The sequence below is a fragment of the Sus scrofa genome, chromosome 6, assembly GCF_000003025.6.
Source record: "Sus scrofa isolate TJ Tabasco breed Duroc chromosome 6, Sscrofa11.1, whole genome shotgun sequence".
NCBI classification, from domain to species: domain Eukaryota; kingdom Metazoa; phylum Chordata; class Mammalia; order Artiodactyla; family Suidae; genus Sus; species Sus scrofa.
Window position 1 is genome coordinate 46,045,886 of NC_010448.4, and position 19,922 is coordinate 46,065,807.

The 19,922-nt window shown below is 39.0% G+C and overlaps 1 protein-coding gene across 1 annotated transcript in view; it reads right to left on the reverse strand.

Annotated features, from left to right (window-relative positions):
- LOC102159768 (zinc finger protein 568-like) overlaps positions 212 to 19,922 on the reverse strand; it is a 33,246-nt gene continuing 13,535 nt past the window's right edge. Inside the window, 4 exon segments of the mRNA XM_021097156.1 lie at positions 212 to 5,640; positions 13,352 to 13,369; positions 13,372 to 13,446; positions 13,876 to 13,999. Coding sequence (XP_020952815.1) covers positions 4,211 to 5,640; positions 13,352 to 13,369; positions 13,372 to 13,446; positions 13,876 to 13,999 — 1,647 coding nt within the window. The 3' untranslated portion in view covers positions 212 to 4,210.

Genomic DNA, 19,922 nt, shown 5'->3' on the forward strand with positions numbered 1-19,922 from the left:
GACAAAAATTCCTGTAGAGGTTAGTGGTGAGTTTCAGAAAAAAATAAGGCATTATCTACACATACTATGTTGTCAGGCAAGGAATCCAACTGATAGGAATCCACCCACTTTACAGAAATAAAAACTCCAAAAAGAAACAATACATGCGCAGTAAGTATACAATCATTAGTAAAAATAACAAGCCTGGATTTTCATTGATAGAACAGGCAGCATATATTATGGTTTGTCTTTATTACATGCGTATTTAAAGCTAAAGTTACATCTGTTAAGTTTCAAATGGAAGGAAGTGCATGGTATGTTACCAAGGGGGAAAAGGAGGCTGAATGTCAACGCGGTAGTACAACCGTCTTCAAACTACACCCCTCCCAGCCAGGAACCCCATCACCAAAACAAACCTGAGATGTGGGTATGAGGGTATAGAAAAAAGGATGAAAAGTGGGGTTTTTGTGTGTGTGTGTGTTTCTTTAGGGCCACACCTGTGGCACATGGAGGTTCCCAGGCTAGGGGTCAAAGAGTCAAATCGGAGCTACAGCTGCTGGCCTACACTGCAGCCACAGCACCGCAGGATCTGAGCCGTGTCTGCGACCTACACCATAGCTCACGGTAACGCCAGATCCTTAACCCACTGAGCGAGGCCAGGGATCGAACCTGCAGCATCACGTTCCTAGTCGAATTTGTTTCCGCTCTGCCACAAAGGGAACTCCAGAATGAAAGGCTTTTTATGTTGGTACTTCAGGAAATAGATAGTTTTTTGTTTTTGCCCTGTTTAAACCTTTGCAGTATAACTTGTTTTTGGTAAAACAAGTTATATAAATTTGGAATAGAACTTTCAAGTTTTAAAAGTAGAGATAGGTATATAGGGCAAGACATCAGAATAATCTCTTATAACTCAAATGTTAGAAATTGTAATGAAAAGAAGACATCTAATTTTGCCTGGCTTTTTATATTTTTCAATTCTTCTAAAGGGTATATGTTCTCCTCTTGGAAGAGTATGTACAACTTTTAAGAACAGACTTATGAAATAAACCAGTGTAGAAAACTTGGTAATGTATGTATATATGTATTTTCCCCCCTAAAGTACGGGGCAAAGGTGGAATCCACTGGATTGTGATTATTCCAAATGTCATGACTGTCTACAGACCATGTTTACATGGTGCGATTACGTGGGCAACTGCAGGGACCCCACGTTAGTTGCATATGCATATACTGTAACAGTTTACTACTTTCAGTGGCTCAGTTATTTTCATGTCTATTTTTCAATGTGCAAACTAAACATTTCTTTATAATCTGACAGGTCAGGTCATGAACCATTTATTCTGGATAAAAAAAATGGTTTTAATAGGCTGCTAGATTTGACTATTTTAATTGGAATATTCATTATACCACAGGCACAATAGATTATTTTTATTTTTATTTATTTATTTATTTTTTTGGTCTTTTGTCTTTTTTGTTGTTGTTGTTGCTATTTCTTGGGCCGCTCCCGTGGCATATGGAGGTTCCCAGGCTAGGGGTTGAATCGGAGCTGTAGCCACCGGCCTACGCCAGAGCCACAGCAACGCGGGATCCGAGCCGCGTCTGCAACCTACACCACAGCTCAGGGCAACGCCGGATCGTTAACCCACTGAGCAAGGGCAGGGACCGAACCCGCAACCTCATGGTTCCTAGTCGGATTCGTTAACCACTGCGCCACGACGGGAACTCCACAATAGATTATTTTTATATCTGACTTCATTTGGCTGCTGCCCTTTTCCCAATCTGACATAGGGGCTATGCTACCCTCATAGCTGATATTCTTTGTATCTTAAAGACTTAATATACTAGAGAGAGATTTAGAGAGAAAAAATAACTAGAGAGATATTTAGAAAATATTCTAAGATACTCTAGTACCAGAGGAATTATATGGTGTAGCTCCTTACTCAGTTTTGTCTTGGTTATTACTATATTCAGGAAAATACTACTTGTCCTGGATCAGACATACTCTAAAAAACTGAATATAAAACATACACTGTAAAACGTGGAATATAACACACTTCTTCCATCTTAACAAATCAAAGTTGTGTGTATATATATACACACACACGTTTAAGAAAATACTTGATAATGCTTTTTCCACAATTTCATATACTATAAAAAGCTGAATGTAAACATTTTCTCATCTTCTAAATTAAAATTGAATAAATGTGTATATATATTATATATGAAAATATATTTTTCCAGGGCTCATGTTGTATTTAAACTTACAACAGATATGCATAGAATTCCTTATTTCACACAAGTCCCGGCACAGGGCAGTTCTGAATTATTTCATCAGCTCAGCAATGTCAAGGACACAGGTCATTCCAGTCTATCACCTGTGCCAAACTCGCCTTCTCATCCCTGGCTGCATAATGGCCACAATTCCAGATCTTGTACAGACATACAGACTTGCATCCTGTATAGAGGGAGACCATTTCCTCCTATTTTGTTAGCATAGAAAATTTAACTGAAGTTCACTTGCAGACGTCTGCTGATATCTTCTGTAGCCAGGACTCTTATACATAGACCCAGATGCAAAGCAGTTAGCAAGACAAGCATCAGGCCTTTAGACTTAGGTTGGCAGCTGGCAACCCTGGCCAAGGGAGAATGGTTAACACCACAGATCGGCAACCAACAGTGTCAGCCACAATACTGCGGTATTTCTTGAAATCTCTTTCAGTTTTGTAGTTATATATCCTTTTTCCTTTATGATGCTTGAATTTTTTCTTTTTAGGGTACAATCTTTTTCATTTCAAAAAAGTTGAACGTGTCTTTGTTTTTGGGGGCTTTGCATCTTAACATACTCAAGTTGGATGCTGATTCAATTCACTAATTTCACTGATCACCAAATGTTTACTGGGAACCTACAAGGAACAGGCAGTGCACCAAGTACAATGAGGGGAGGATGAATCCTGGCTTCTAATTCTCCCTGTTTTCTACACATATTGAAAGTATAGCTTTGGTTTCATCCTACAAATTTTAACATGAAGTTGTCTCTTTGTCATTCATTCCTAATGATCATTTGCCTTGACTTTCTTTTTAATATAAAAATTATACAGGTATCTCTTAAAGTTCTTGTGAAGAAATGGATTTTGGTTAAGGCTTCGTTTTCTAATTCTCTAGTAGAGAGGTCAGATTGTGGGATGTGTGGTGGTTTTTTTTTGCGAATTTTTAAAAAAATCATCTAAATCTTCTCTTTGACGTCTAAGAAATCCACTTTTATTCATTAGAATTCTTCACATTATGAATCCCCTGATGGGGCAGAGAGGCAACCTATGAATGAAAGCTTCAGTTTTTAGTTTTCTCCAGAAAGCATTACCTAACATTCCACAAAGAAAGATGATGTAAGATGTTTATATAGTCATTGCACATATAAGGCCTTCCTCTCATATGATCCCTAATACAATTATTAAAATAAAGTAAGAATAAGGCAGCTCTTAACTTTCAATATGAGCCAGACACTATTCTAAGGGATATAATGTATAAAATGCTCCTAAAAAATATGAGGCTAATACTACTAATTTATAAATAAGAAAACTCAGTTAAGTGATTGGCCCTATAAGAAGTGATAATGGTGAAGGCAAGTTACCACTAAATACTGGTCAAATCCTTCCCCACTCTGATTCAGTTCAAGTTAATTTTAGAGAACGAGCTGGCCAATATTTAACAAGAATTGAGTGGAGCAGAAGAATCTACATTTTTAACAGTGTAGCTTTTCTCTACTATGAGCTATCGGATGAGTAACTTGTTAGCCAAAGCAAACTGGTGTCTCACATATATGTATTATATACATAAGGTATATATTATGACTCCTCTAATTTCCCATAAGGACTCCATTTGATGTTGAGAAAAGTTAGAATGATGGTCTCTAACATATTCACTGCCTTCCTAACTAAGCCTTCCCACTTTCCCTACAGTCATGGACTTCCACTTTTTTACCAATTGAACTCTGGTATAGAATAAATTCTGAAACGTAAATATACCCCTCCCAATTCCTAACCTTTATGAACTTTTTCATCAGTAACAAATGTCAAATTCTGGCCCTTAAAGGCCTCAAATCCACAGCATGAACTCTGATACTAAGTTGTTATTCTTAAATACGTTCTAACATTCCTTACAATCACAGGGGTTTTTGTGATTTTGTGGTTTACTATTATGAATTTCCAGGTGTCAAATTCTGAGCCTTCGCACGTCTTCATTCACTCCTTTGCCCTGTATGAATTCTTTGATGTTGACTAAGGTGTGAGCCACGAATAAAGGCCTTCCCACATTGTGCACATTCATAGGGTTTCTCACCAGTATGAATTTTCTGGTGTCGACTAAGTTCTGAGCCACGACCAAAGGCCTTCCCACATTCCTTACACTGATATGGTTTTTCGCCACTATGACTTCTCTGGTGATGAGTAAGTTCTGACCTTCGAATAAAAGCCTTTCCACATTCTGTACATTTATGGGGTCTCTCACCAGTGTGAACTTTCTGATGTCGGATAAGTTCTGTGCTACAAGTAAAGGCCATTTCACATTCCTGACATTTATAGGGCTTCTCACCAGTGTGAGCTCTCTGATGTCGGGTAAGTTCTGAGCCACGACGGAAGGACTTCCCACACTGCTTACATTTGTAGGGTTTCTCACCAGTATGAACACTCATGTGTCGAACAAGATGTGAATCGGAGATAAAAGCTTTCCCACACTCCTTACATTTATGAGGTTTCTCACCAGTATGAATTCTCTGATGTAGACTAAGCTGCGAGGCACAACTATATACCTTGCCACAATCTCTACATTCATAGCGTCGTTCACCAGTATGAATTATTTGATGAAGACTCAGTTGTGTGTCATAACGGAAAGCTTTCCCACATTCCTTACATTTATGGGGTTTCTCACCAGTATGGATTCTCTGATGTCGAAAAAGGTGTGAGGGACGGGTAAAGGCTTTCCCACATTCCTTGCATTCATAGTATTTCTCATTGGTATGAATTCTCTGATGTAAATTAAGTTGTGAGGTAGATGGAAAGGCCTTCCCACACTCCGTACACTTATAGGGTTTCTCACCCATATGAATCTTTTGATGTTTACCAAGTTGTGAGCTAGAATGAAAGGCTTTCCCACATTCCTTACATTTATGAGGTTTCTCAGGAGTATTACTGCTCTGAGATTTGGTAACTTCAGAGTCATGAAGAAATTTCTTGTTACTATTTTTGCTTTCATGGACTCTTTGATGCTTAATCAAATCTGACCTGTTATTAAAAGCTTTCCCACATTCTCTGCATTTAGAGTCTTTTTCCTTATTAGGATTTCCTTCATGTTGTCTGTAGTGTGATTGGTACCTGAAAGTTTCTTTACTTTCCTTGGATTCAGAGGGTTTTGCTCCAGTATGAACTGTCTGAGGTGCTCTATGATCTGTGTGCTGAACGGAAGTGGACCTTTCTCTGGAGGTTATTATGGCTTGTCTGAAACGTTCCTCTGGTAGTCTCTCCAAGAGGCATCTGATTTCTCTATTTCTGATCCTAGTGCACTCAAGGTTAGAGCTTGTAAGTCTTTTTGTTATCTCTGGTTGCAATGTCTGAATTTCATAATTGTCTTCCTTTTGAGAAAAAGTCTTGGTTTCTCTTCTGGACTCCCAATCTGTAAGAAAGAAAGAAAACAGTGAAAGAAGCAAGAAAGAAAACAGTGGGTATTTTCATGTTGCAGGAGAAAAGAAAGTTCTAAGGTAAAAATGACAAACTAAAAATAGTGAATAATTGGAATTCCTGTGTGCCTAAGCAGGTTAAGGATTTCCCCACTTCCCCCCTGAAAAAAAAAAAGTAACATAAATAGTCAAAAAAGAAAGGAAAAAAAAAGTAATTTTTGGGGGGTTTTTTTTTGAGGGGGGGCACACTTGTGGCATAGGCAGGTTCCCAAGCCCAGGGTCCAATTGGAGTTGTAGCTGCCAGCCTATGCCACAGCTCACAGCAACGGCAGATCCTTAACCTGCTAAGCGAGGCCAGGGATCGAACCCACATTCTCATGGATGCTAGTCAGGTTCATTAACCACTGAGCCACGATGGGAACTCCTTTTTTTTTTTTCTTTTTAGCCACACTGGTGGCATGCAGAAATTCCTGGGCCAAGGATCGAGCCCATATCAGAGCAGTAGAGAGCCACAGTAATGACAATGCCAAACCCTTAACCTGCTGAGCCACTGGGGAACTCCCTAGACAGCTCTTAACACTGCATTGCAATTTGGAAAAAAGTGAGGAAGGGAGAATGGGAGAATAAGAATAGAGAAAATGAGGGGAGCCTATGAAGGAAGTGATTCTTCATCTCTGGTGTGATCAGAATCAGCTGGGGAACTTGTTAAAAATTCTATGTCAAGGAAACAGTCAACTAAATGAAAACCTAATGGAGTAGGACATTATGTCTAACAGCAAGTCCTCATTTCTAGCCTCAAATATATCCAAGTTTTGACAATTTCTCACCTTATCCAAAGTCATCCCTCACCAAGATTAATAAAACACTATTCTGATGTATCTCCCAAAGTCCACTGAGGCAGCTCAAAATGTGGGACTTCAATGTTTAGAGGGCCTTCCCCCCACCTGCTCATTTTTTTCTTTTTTTAGCTGCACTGTGGCAAATGAAAGTTTCCAGAGCAGGGATCGAATCCAAGCCACAGCTGTGACCTTCATCAGAGCTGTGGCAATGCCAGATCATTAACCTGTGCCACAGTGGGAACTCCCCCTGCATTTATAATTCAAAATTCCTTACCAAACTCCAAACTCTGCAGTATGTAGCCCCTGGTTCCGTACTCATCTTCATTTTGAGGCGCTTTCACCTTCACTCACCATGAGCCCACTAACTGGCCTCCATGAGACTCCCTATCATGCCAATTAATTTGTCTTGGACCCTTTTGGAACTGTTTCATCATCCATGAATGCTTTCTGTCCCAGGATCTCTGCATGGCCAACTTCTTTCATGCTGCACACCTTAATTTTCTGTCATGTATCCTGTTCTTTGCCCTCAGTCTTTTTCTCAATTCCAGAATTACGTATTTGTTCATCAGTTTATCTACTGGTATAATTTCTCCCCAAACTGCTTAGAATTAACATAATATTTTACTTGCCATAATATATAACTAATCCATAGCAGATGGATTTATTTCAATTAATGTTAAAAAAAAAAAATGAGGGAACAAATGAAGGTATTCAGATGGAAATGGAATACCCTAATTAATAGCTTAGATTAAGTGTATTCTCTCTCTCTCTCTTTTTTTTTTTTTTTTTTTTTTAGGGCCACACCCGGGGCATATGGAAGATCCCAGGCTAGGGGTTGAATTGGATCTACAGCTGTATAGCTGTTGGCCTACACCACAGCCACAGCAACTCAGGGTCCAAGCCATGACTGAAACCTACACCACAGCTCACAGCAACACCGGATCCTTAACCCACTGAGCAAGGCCAGGGATCAAACCTGCATCCTCATGGATGCTAGTCAGGTTCATTACTGCTGAGCCACGATAGGAACTTTGATTAAGAGTATTCAGATAGGAGTTCCCGTCGTGGCGCAGTGGTTAATGAATCCGACTAGGAACCATGAGGTTGCGGGTTCGGTCCCTGCCCTTGCTCAGTGGGTTAACGATCCGGCGTTGCCGTGGGCTGTGGTGTAGGTTGCAGACGCGGCTCGGATCCCGCGTTGCTGTGGCTGTGGCGTAGGCTGGTGGCTACAGCTCCGATTCAACCCCTAGCCTGGGAACCTCCATATGCCGCAGGATCGGCCCAAGAAATGGCAGCAACAACAACGACAAAAGACAAAAAAAAAAAAAAAAAAAAAAAGAGTATTCAGATAGAAATAAAGAAAAATATGAAACAAACAAATAAAAAGGAGTTCCCATTATGGTGCAGTGGAAATGAATCCAACTACGAACCATGAGGTTGCGGGTTTGATCTCTGGCCTTGCTCAATAGGTTAAGGATCCGGTGTTGCCGTGAGCTGTGGTGTAGGTTGCAGACGCGGCTCGGATCATGTGTTGCTGTGGCTGTGGCGTAGGCTGGCAACTGTAGCTCTGATTCGACCCCTAGCCTGGGAACTTCCATATGCCACAGGTGTGGCACCAAAAAAAAAAAAAAAAGAAATATGCTAAAGATAAAGAGATTAGGAGAGGGACTTGAAATTCAAAGTTACCACCCCATGGTTTTTCAAAAAATTGAAGTATAAATGATTTATAACTTCTGCTGTACAGTAAAATGATTCAATTAAACATATACTTTTTATATTCTTTTCTATTACAATTTATCATAGAACACTGAATATAGCTAATATACAGAAGGACCTTGTTGTTCAATCCCTCCATGTATATAAAGCTTACACCTGCTAACCCAACCTCTCACCCCCTCCCCTGCAACCACAAGTCTGTTCTCTTTGTCTACCTTTCGTAGAGAGGTTTGTGTCACATTTTAGACTCTATATATGTGATATCGTACAATGTGTCTTTCTGACTTCACCTAGTATGATAATCTTTAGTTGCATCCACATTGCTGCAAATGGCATCATTTCATTCTTTTTATGGTGGAATAGTATTCCATTGTATATGTGCACCACATCTTTTTTTATCCATTCCTCTGTTGATGGACATTTAGGTTGTTTCCATGTCTTGGCTACTGTAAATAGTGCTGCTATTAACAAAGCAGTGCATATATCTTTTTGAATTAGTTTTGTCTGGATATATGCCCAGGATCACTCCATGCTTTCAATTATTTAACATGTGATAGAGGTGTCTTCCTGTCTCTGATCCCTCCCAGCTTCAATATGTTCTCCTTACATCACTTCCCATGCATATGGCAGTAATGCATAAGCAAGCCACCACCATTAGAGGAAATCTGTACATATGCCTAGAATATTGAGAGTTTTACACAACAATAAAAATATTACATAATCCTACTCAATAACAACAACAAAAAACCCAATCAAAGAATGGGCAGAAGATATAATACTCAATGGAGAAAAGCTGAAAGCCTTCCCACTAAATTCTGGATCAAGCCAATACTTTTATTCAACATAGTATTGGAAGTCCTAGCCATAGCAATTAGACAAAAAAATAAATAAAACGTATCCAAATTGGAAGAGAAGTGAAATTGTCACTATATGCAAATGACATGATACTGTATTTAAAAAACCCTAGGGATTCCACACAAAAACTACTCAAACTGATCAACGAATTCAGCAAAAAAGCAGGATACAAGAGTAACATTTTGAAATCATTTGCATTTTTGCATAACAATGGAATATTAGAAAAGGAATATAAAAAACAGTACCTTTTATATTCTATATATAAGTAGAACTAGGTTAAATACCTAGAAATAAATCTGCCAAAGGAGAATAAAGACTTATAAGCTGAGAACTGTAAAACATTAATCAAGGAAATAAAAGAGGCCTCAAAGAAATGGAAAGATATTCCATGCTCCTGGATTAGAAGAATTAACATCATTAAAATGGCCATACTACACGAAAAATGGGCAGAAGACTTGAATAGATATTTCTCCAAAGAAGATATACAGATGGCCAATAGGCGCAGGAAAAGATGCTCAACCTCACTAATTATTAAGAGAAATGTAAGTTAAAAACTACAATGAGGTATTTACCCTACACTGGTCAGAATGGCTATCATTAATAAGTATAGAAATAACAAATGCTGGAGAGGATGTGGAGAAAAGGGATCCCTTCTACACTGTTGGTAGGAATGTAAATTGGTACAGTCACTATGGAGAACAGTATGGGGTTCCTTCAAAAACTAAATATATAACTACCATATGATCCAGCAATCCCACTCCTGGGCATCTATACAGCCAAAACAGTAATTTAAAAAGACACATGCACCCTGTTCATAGCAGCATTATTTACAATAGCCAGGAAATGGAAGAAACCTAAATGTCCAACAACAGAGGAATAAAGATGTGGTGTACACATATACAATGCATTACTACTCAGCCATAAAAAGAATGAAATAATGCCATTTGCAACAACATGGATGGACCTAGAGATTATCATACTAAGCAAAGTTAGAGAAAGACAAATACCACATGATATCACTTAGAGGTGGAATCAAAAATATGACACAAATGTACTTATCTACAAAACAAATGACTCACAGACATAGAAAGCAAACTTATGGTTACCAAAGGGCATAGATGGTGTGGGATAAATTAGGAGTTTGTGATTAACATACGCACTATACTATATAGAAAACAGGTAAACAACAAGGTCCTACTGTAGAGCACAGGGAACTATAATCAATATCTTGTAATAACCTATAATGGATTAAGAATCTGAAAAAGAATATGTATATGTATAACTGAAGCACTTTGCTATACACCTGAAATTAGCATAACATTGTAAATTAACTACAATAAAGAAAACTGAAATGGGATGCTAGAGCATATTTAACAAATGATAGTTTACAGATGAAGAATAAATGAAAAGAAATACAAAACAAAACACATGGAGAGAACAAGTACTACAATCCCAGATGTAAATCCTATCTTAGTAATTATATTAATTGTAAACATATTAAATATTCCAAACAAATTGGCAGAAATAGGCAGTATATATATTAAAAAAACCATGATCGAGGAGTTCCCATCGTGGCTCAGTGGTTAACGAATCCAACTAGGAACCATGAGGTTTCGGGTTCGATCCCTGGCCTTGCTCAGTGGGTTAAGGATCCGGCATTGCATGAGCTGTGGTGTAGGTTGCAGACACGGCTCGGATCTCGCATTGCTGTGGCCCTGGTGTGGGCCGGTGGCTACAGCTCCGATTCGACCCCTAGCCTGGGAACCTCCATATGCTGCAGGTGTGGCCCTAGAAAAAGGCAAAAAGACAAAAAAAAACAAAAACAAAAACCAAAAAACAAAACCATTATTGAGGTATATGCTATCTGTAAGACACACTATATTCAAGGACACACAAAGGCTGAAAGAAAAGGATGGGAAAAAAATATACCATGCAAAGAAATAATCAAAAGTGAACTTCAATAACTATACTATTATCAGACAAAATAGACTTTAAAACAAAAAAGATAACTAGAGACAAAGGATGTTTATAATTGCATAAAGGTATAGTTATCATATAATACAGTCAATCCACTAGGAAACTGTATAATTTATAAATATTATGTACCTAATAACAGAGCCCAAAAATACATCGAAGCAAAAACTGACTGTATTAAAGGGGAAAACAGGCACTTGAACAAACTGAGGACTTTGATGCTTCTACTTTGAATAATGGGTAGGTCAACTTGCCAGAAGATCAACAAGGAAAGAGAAAAAACATACTCTTAGATAACCAATGAGTCAAAGAAGAAATTACAAAGAGATATAAGAGAATCCTGCTGAGTTTGAATGAAATGAAAACTCGACATACCGAAACTCAAACAGGTCTTAAAGAGAAAGGTACAGCTTAAAATGCCTACGTTAAAAACAAAGATCTCAAATCTACACCTTAAAGAACTAGATAAGAGCAAACTAAGCCCAAAGATACCAGAAGGAAGGAAATAATAGCCTTTAGCTGGACTGACCAAGAGGAAAAAAAAAAAGACTCATACTAGTACCAGGAATCAGAGGGTACTAGTATGAAATAAAAGGGATTACAAGGGTACATACAGTGAACAACTGTATACAATGAATTCGATAACTTACATGAAATAGACTACTTCCTAGAAAGACATGACACCAAAACTGATTCAAGAGGAAAAAGAACATCTGAATAGACTTATAACAAATAGACTGAATAGTAATTTAAAAGCCTTCCCACAAAGAAAAGCCCGGGACCAGCTGGCTTAACTGCTGCATTCTACTAAACACTTAAAGAAAACTTGATGCAAATCCTTCACAAACACTTCAGAAAAAAAAAAGGAAAAGGAAGGAATATTTCCCAATTAATTTTGAGGCCACTCGTACTGATACCAAAACCTGGAAAAAAGGCATCACAAGAAAACTATGCCTATATCCCTTATTTAATATAGATACAAAAAACAAAAATAATCAAACTAAATTCACAGATAGAAGGGGATATATACATCATGACCAAATGTGATTTACCTGGTCAGTGCAAAGCTGGCTTAATATCCAAAACTGTTATCAATGCAATATGCCACTTATCTCAACATATGTAGAAAAAACAGTTAGCAAAAGTATTCTAAAATCCTTTCATGATTAAAAAAAATATTCAACAAACTAGGAAAAGGAGGCAAGGATTATTCGTAACAGTCTAAAAGTGGAAAACAATCCAAATGTCCATCAACTGATGAATGGATAAACAAAATGTGGTATATTCATAACACGGAATATTTTTTTGCAATATAAATGAATGAAGTACTAGCAAATGCTACAACACATATAAACCTTGAAAACACTGATAATTGAAAGAAGCCAGTCAAAAAAGACGACTGTGTGATTTCATTAATATGAAATATCTAGAATCACCAACTCTATAGATAGTAGATTAGTGGTTGCCTAGGGTTGTATATAGAAAGTGACTGATAATGGGTATGGGATTTCATTGGGGGTGAAGAAAATATTTTAAAATTAAGTTGTTGCCATGACTGCAAAAACTCTGAATATACTAAAAACCAATGAACTGTGAACTTTTTTTTCTTTTTAGGGCTGCACCTGTGGCATATGGAAGTTCCCAGGCTAGCAGTCCAATTGGACTGCAGCTGCTGGCTTACACCACAGCCACAGCAATGTGGGATCCGAGCCATGTCTGTAACCTACACCACAGCTCACCTCAATGCCGGATCCTTAACCCACTGGGCAGGCCCAGGGATCAAACCCACATCCTCATGGATCCTAATCAGGTTTGTTACCACTAAGCCATAATGGGAACTATTTGTACTTTAAATAAATGCATTTTATGATATTCCAATTATATCTCAATAGAGCTGTTTAAAAATGTCAAGACAGGAGCTCCCTGGTGGCTCAATGGGTTAAGGATCTGGTGTTGTCACTGCTGTGGTTCTAGTTAATGCTGAGGCTTGGGTTTGATCCCTGGCCCAGGAACTTCTGTATATTGTAGAAAAAAAAAAAGGACAAAACTGGACCCAAGGCGTAGAGAAAATGGCTGTCTCATGGGAAGAGGAAAGTACTTCCTTGAAATCAGAGGGGTCTGATATGAAAAAGGGTAGCAAGAAAGTAGTAAATGGAATAAAAATTAGGAGGCTCATGCTAAAATATCCTTACTTTCTTTTCTTGATCTCAGGCTTTTTCTGGAGGCTTTCCTACCAATATCTCAGAAGTGCTGCCCGCCTTCTCACAAGCCAGCTGGGTGACCTCCTGCCATGGCCTTCCCCATCTGAGTCACCATTACTCACCTGGACACCATTCTTTATCTCCTTGCTCCTAACCAGCCAAGGCTCCTTCCCCTGCTCCAATAAGGAGATCACATCTGGCTTAGAGTTAGAAAATCCTGCTTGAGGAAAAAAAATAAATAAATAAAAATAAAAGAACTAAGTTATGTATGTTGTGGATGTCCCAGAATTAAAATCAGTCCATGATTATCAAGAAAGAGGAGAAAGTGGAGTTCCATGGGGGCTCAGAGGGTTAAGGATCCAGTGTTATCACTGCTGTGGGAAAGGTTTGATCCCTGGCCTGGGAACTTTCACATGCTAGAGTGTGGCCCAAAAAAAAAAAAAAAAAAAAAGTGAAGGTCAGAAGGGTGAAAAAGATAACTGAAAAAGCAACCAATTTTTAACTTTCACAAGAGACAAGCATTCTTTGGTAAGCAAGAACCATCAATTCAGCCAAGCACTTGGGAAGCACTCACAAGAATTTTATAATGATAAACATAACAATTCCAGAAGGCCAATTCTGAATTTTGGAGGGCTGACAAACTCACCCAGTGCAATCAGGTTGTTATAATTCTCAAACATCACCTCTCGGTACAAATCCTTCTGAGCAAAGTGCAAGCATTCCCACTCTTTTTGAGAAAAGTAAATGGCCACATCTTTGAACTTCAAGTCCTGAAACCACAGATAAAAATACACAGAGGTTAATGGGATAAGTCTTTACAATAGGATAAAAGAAAACGGAGAAAGCAATTCAGCAGGAGAAAACTGCTGGGAAAACAGGCTGAGCTGGACCTTTCAACATAGATGGGTCAGTGTGGAAACAAGGATGATCACAGCACATGGTTTTTTTATTATTATTACTCAATGAGTTTATTACATTTATAGTTGTACAATGATCATCACAATCCAATTTTATAGGATTTCCAACCCACAACCCCAGCACCTCCCCCCACCACCCAAACTGTCTCCTTTGGAGACCATAAGTTTTTCAAACCTGTGAGTCAGTATCTGCTCTGCAAAGAAGTTCATTCTGTCCTTTTTTCAGATTCCACATGTCAGTGAAAGAATTTGATGTTGGTGCCTCATTGTATGGCTGACTTCACTTGGCATGATAATTTCTAGGTTCATCCATGTTGCTAAGAATGCTGGTATTTCATTCCTTTTAATGGCTGAGTAATATTCCATCATGTATATGTACCACATCTTCTTGATCCACTCCTGTCAGTGGACATTTAGGTTGTTTCCATGTCTTGGCTATTGAAAATAGTGCTGCAATGAACGTTGGAGTACCTGTGTCTTTTTGAGTCATGGTTTTCTCAGGATAGATGCCCAGGAGTGGGATTGCTGGATCAAATGGTAGCTCTATTTTTAGTTTTCTGAGGAAATTAAAATTAGAAAGAAACATGCACCTGTATTTTCATAGCAGCACTATTTACAATAGACAAGACAAAGAAGCAACCTAAGTGTCTGTTGACAGATGAACAGATTAAGATTTGGGACATATATATATAAAGGAATACTATTCAGCCATAAAAAAGAATGAAATAATGCCATTCACAGCAACATGGATGCAACTAGAGACTATCATACTAAGTCAGAAAGAGAAAGACAAATACCATGATATCAATTATCTGTGGAATCTAAAATATGGCACAAATGAACCTATCTATAAACCAGAAACAGACTCAGACATAGAAAACTGATTTGTGGTTGCCAAGGAGGAGGGGGGAGGGAGAGTGATGGACTGGGAGTTGAGGGTTAGTAGATGCAAACTATTACATTTAGAAAGGATAAACAGGAGTTCCCATCGTGGCACAGTGGTTAACGAATCCGACTAGGAATGATGAGGTTGCGGGTTCCATCCCTGGCCTTGCTCAGTGGGTTAATGATCCTGCGTTGCTGTGGCTCTGGTGTAGGCTGGCAGCTACAGCTCCGATTAGACCCCTAGCCTGGGAACCTCCATATGCCGCAGGAAGCAGCCCTAGAAAAGGCCAAAAGACAAAAAGACCAAAAAAAAAAAAAAAAAAAAAAAAATGCACTTTGAAGTTCCTGCTGTGGCACAATGGGATTGGCGGTATCTTGATAGTGCTGGGACACAGGTTTGATCCCCAGCCCAGCACAGGGGGTTAAGGATCTGCCATTGCCGAAGCTGCATCTTAGGTCAAAACTGTGGCTCGGATCTGATCCCTGGCCTGGGAACTCCATATGACATGGAGTGGCCAAAAATGAAAAAAACAACAAAACCCAAAAAATATAAACATGCACTTCAATGTTCATAGCAGCATTATTTACAATAGTCAAGACATGAAGGGAGTTCCCTTCCTGGCTCAGTGGTTAACAAACCCAACTAGGAACCGTGAGGATGCGGGTTCGATCCCTGGCCCTGCTCAAAGTGTTAAGGATCTGGCATTGCCATGAGCTGTGGTGTAGGTCACAGACATAACTCAGATCCCACGTTGCTGTAGCTATGGCATAAACCTGCGGCTGTAGCTCCAGTTCAACTCCTAGCTGGGAACTTCCACATGCCATGAGTGCGGCCCGAAAAAGAAAAAGGAAAAAAAAAAAAAAAAAGACACGGAAGCAACCTAAGTGCCCATCAACAGATGAAAAGATAAAGAAGGCATGGTATATCTATATATTGGAATATTAGCCATAAAAAATGAAGTCGTGCCATTTGCATCAACATGAATGAACCTACAGATTAGCACGCTAAGTGAAGTTAAGCCAAAAACAAGTATCATGACATTGTTTATATGAGAAATCAGAAAAAAAAAAGATACAAATGAACTTACTTACAAAACAGAAACAGACCCAGAGACAGAGAAAACAACTTACAGTTATCAAAGGGGAAAGGAACGGGGGAGGGATAAATTAGGAGTTTGGGATTAACATATACACTAGTATGTATGAAATAGATAACCAAGAGGATCTACTTACTGCAAAGGGAACTACAGTCAGTATTTTGTAATAATCTAAGGGAAAAGAATCTGAAAAGGAAATACCACACACCCACACCGAGAGGTGCAGGTTCGATCCCCAGCCCAGTGCAGTGAGTTAAAGGATCCAGCATTGTAGCAGCTGCGGCTTGGATTCAATCCCTGTCCCGGGAACTTCCATATGCTGCAGGTTTGGCTATAAAAATTTTTTTTTAATTAAAAAAAAAGGAGTTTCCATTGTGACTCAGCAGGTTAAGAACCCGACTAGCATCCATGAGGATGTGACATGGATTCTGCAATGCATTGGTTGTGGTGCAGGCTGGCAGCTGCAGCTCCCATTTAACCCCTAGCCTGGGAACTTCCATATGCTGCAAGTGCAGACTTAAAAAAAAAAAAAAGAAAGACAATGTAGGAAAGCATAAGAGGTTAAGAAGATAAAGCAAGAAGGGTTAACAGGTATCTAACTAGAATTCTGGAAGAAAAAGAAAAGAAAAACTGAGAAGAAAAGTAGTAACTGAAGACGTAACAGCTAAGAAATACAACTGGAAAAACAAAGCATTATTCAGAAGCCAAATGAGTCCCAAAGCAGAATAAATAAAACAAAATCCCAATTATATCGAGACTGCAGAGAATTAAAAACAAAGAGTATGTTAAAAAGCAATTTGATATTAAAGAGACTGTTTATAAAAGAACAACAGTCTGATTTACAAATGTCCATTAAAATATGTACTTTTACTTAAAGTATACCCAGATAGAAGGTTTGAGACATAAGAACGGTGAATGGCGCCATTCTTTAAAATGGCAAATGTGCAGATAACCTAAGCTAATATTTAATATATAAAATAATAAAACTGTTTTATGGGTTAAAAAAACAAAGAAAAATAACTGTCAACAATGTAAGCTGTTTGACCAACTGGAACATCTAGTTCCCTATACTATTCAGCAAGAGCATAAGGATGAGAGTTCCCATTGTGATACAGGGGAAACAAGGAACCATGAGGTTGCAGTTGGATCCCTGGCCTTGCTCAGTGGGTTAAGGATCCAGTATTGCCGTGAGCTGTGGTGTAGGCTGCAGACGAGGCTCAGATCGGGCGTTGCTATGGCTGTGGCACAAGCCGGCAGCTATAGCTCTGATTAGACCACTAGCCTAGGAACCTCCATAGGCCGTGGGTACAGCCCTAAAAAGACAACAACAACAACAAAAAAAGACTATGTATATATATGCACGACTGGGTCTCTCTGCTGTACAATAGAAATTGACAGAACAATGTAAAGCAACTATAATGGAAAAAATAAAAATCATAAAATAAAATCCTTGCAGCTTAAAAATAAATAAATAAATTCAGAATAAGGAGTTCCTGTTGGGGCTCAGCAGGTTAAGAACCCAAATAATATCCAAGAGGTTGAGGATTCAATCCCTGGCCTTACTCGGTGGATTAAGTATTCACCTTGCCACAAGCTCTGGCATAGGTCACAGATGCCACTCAGATTTGATGATGCTGTGGCTGTGGCGTAGGCCAGTGGCTGCAACTCCAATTCAAACCCTAGACCAGGAACTTCCATATAATGCAAGTGCAGCCCTAAAAAGAAAAACAAATAATAAATTCAGAATAATACAGCGATTCACATTCAGCAAATTGGTAAAAGTTTAAGTCTAGTCTGACAGTATCAAGTATTTGTGAGGATATGGAAGTCCCCAGTCTAGAGGTCAAATTGGAGCTGCAGCTGCCAACCTACACCACAGCCACAGCAAAAGCAATACCAGATCCAAGTTGCGACTGTGACCTACACCATAGCTCATGGCAACACCAGATCCCCCAACCCTCTGAGTGAGGCCAGGGATCAAACCCGCATCATCATGGATATTAGTTGGGTTCATTACCACTGAGCCACAATGGGAATTCCCGAAGTAACAGAATTTACAACTGGGTATAAACACGGGAACAACTGGGCAGTGTCTAGTAAGACTGAAGATGCATAGACCATACGATCCAACAATTCCATTTCTAGTTAAAATCCTAGAGAAATCCTTGCACAGGATACCAACAGACAAGTTCAAGGATATTCAGAGGAATAATGTTTATAATATAAATTTTAAAAAATTACACAGTGAATGGCTATTGGCAGGATACATTCACAATGTGAATGAAATCTTATGAATATGAATTAAAAGACCAAAAATGAAGCTTCACAAGAGTCCAAACAGTATGCCTTTATATTAAATTTTACTTATTTTTTATTTTTTGCTTCTTAGAGTCGTACCCACGACACATGAAAGTTCCCAGCTTGTGGTCGAATTGGGGCCACAGCTGCCAGCCTATGCTGCAGCCACAGCAACGCAGGATCTGAGCCACGTCTATGACCTACATCACAGCTCACAGCAAAGCTGAATCAACACGCTGAGTAAGGCCAAGGATCCAACCAGCATCCTCATGGATACTAGTTGGATTCATGGCTGCGCCACAACGAGAACGCCTTATAATCAAATTTTAAAATGACAATAAACACATATGATTAAAACTGTAAAGAAAAGCAAGGGAAAGAAAAAAACAAAATTCAGAATAATAGTTACCTCTGAGAAGCAGAACTGGATTGGGATGATTCATGGCACACGTGTCTTTTATTTTTTAAACAATAAGTAATATTCTACTTCTTAAATATGTGCATTTAGTCATTCATCATACCATAAACATTTTCTACTATTCAATATTTAATGAAAGCAGTTCCTAAAAGACAGTTTCAATATAGTGAGGTAAGAACTATGATAGGAGCAGGATGGAAAAATGTGGTTACTCAGGGTCAGCAGGCATAATCAGGAAAGTGATGTAGGCTTCAGAGAACCCAGAGAAGGGGGTGGTGAGGAATAAGCGCCGCTCTGTGTCTCCTGTGCAATGGAGGCAAAGAGAGCATCACGCACTCTCGATACAAAAACAAAAAGTCTCAGTTTCTCTTTTGAGTCCAGTGAGAGTGGGAGCAGAGCAATGAGGATGAAAATAAGCGTCAGCTCATGAAACATGTAAAGTTCTCGCTGATCAGGAATTTTAAGCAGGATAAATTAGCTCCAACTACAAGCAAAGAGAAACCTGCTACAAGAAATGACGTTAACAGTGACTCAGGTAGAGAGGAATGCAGAAAATTTCAGGTAACATGTAGGAAATTAATGGAGCCCAGAAAAGGAACAGAACGCCAACAAACAAAAACAGACCACGCAGCATTCCAAGTAGAGCGGAGGAGACAAGCTGGAGGTAAAGAGGGAGACTAACTGCATCCTGTGTGTCTGAAGAGCTGACAGTTAACTGGGGTGACGGGTGAGGGGTCCTGGGAAAGGAGTGGACAGGAGTGATGTTGGAGAAGCCCAAAGACACCAGGACAGAAAGGCCCTGGATGAAGGTCATCTCTGCCCAGACTAACGCATCATCCTTACTCACAACTTTACTCCAATATCAGGGTGGGTGCTCTAGTAAACGTAGAATGTGCAATGAATTTGAGTATAAATAAGCAATGAATGTGAAAGTGCTGGAGCTTTATTCTGAAAGTAACAAGGATTCACTGAATAAAGGAAGTGACATGATTGGACTATTTTTATTTTGGAGGAATAAAATAGAGCTGGAAAGTCCAACCAGGTCAACACACTATCCACTCCCACAACGGTCTGATTT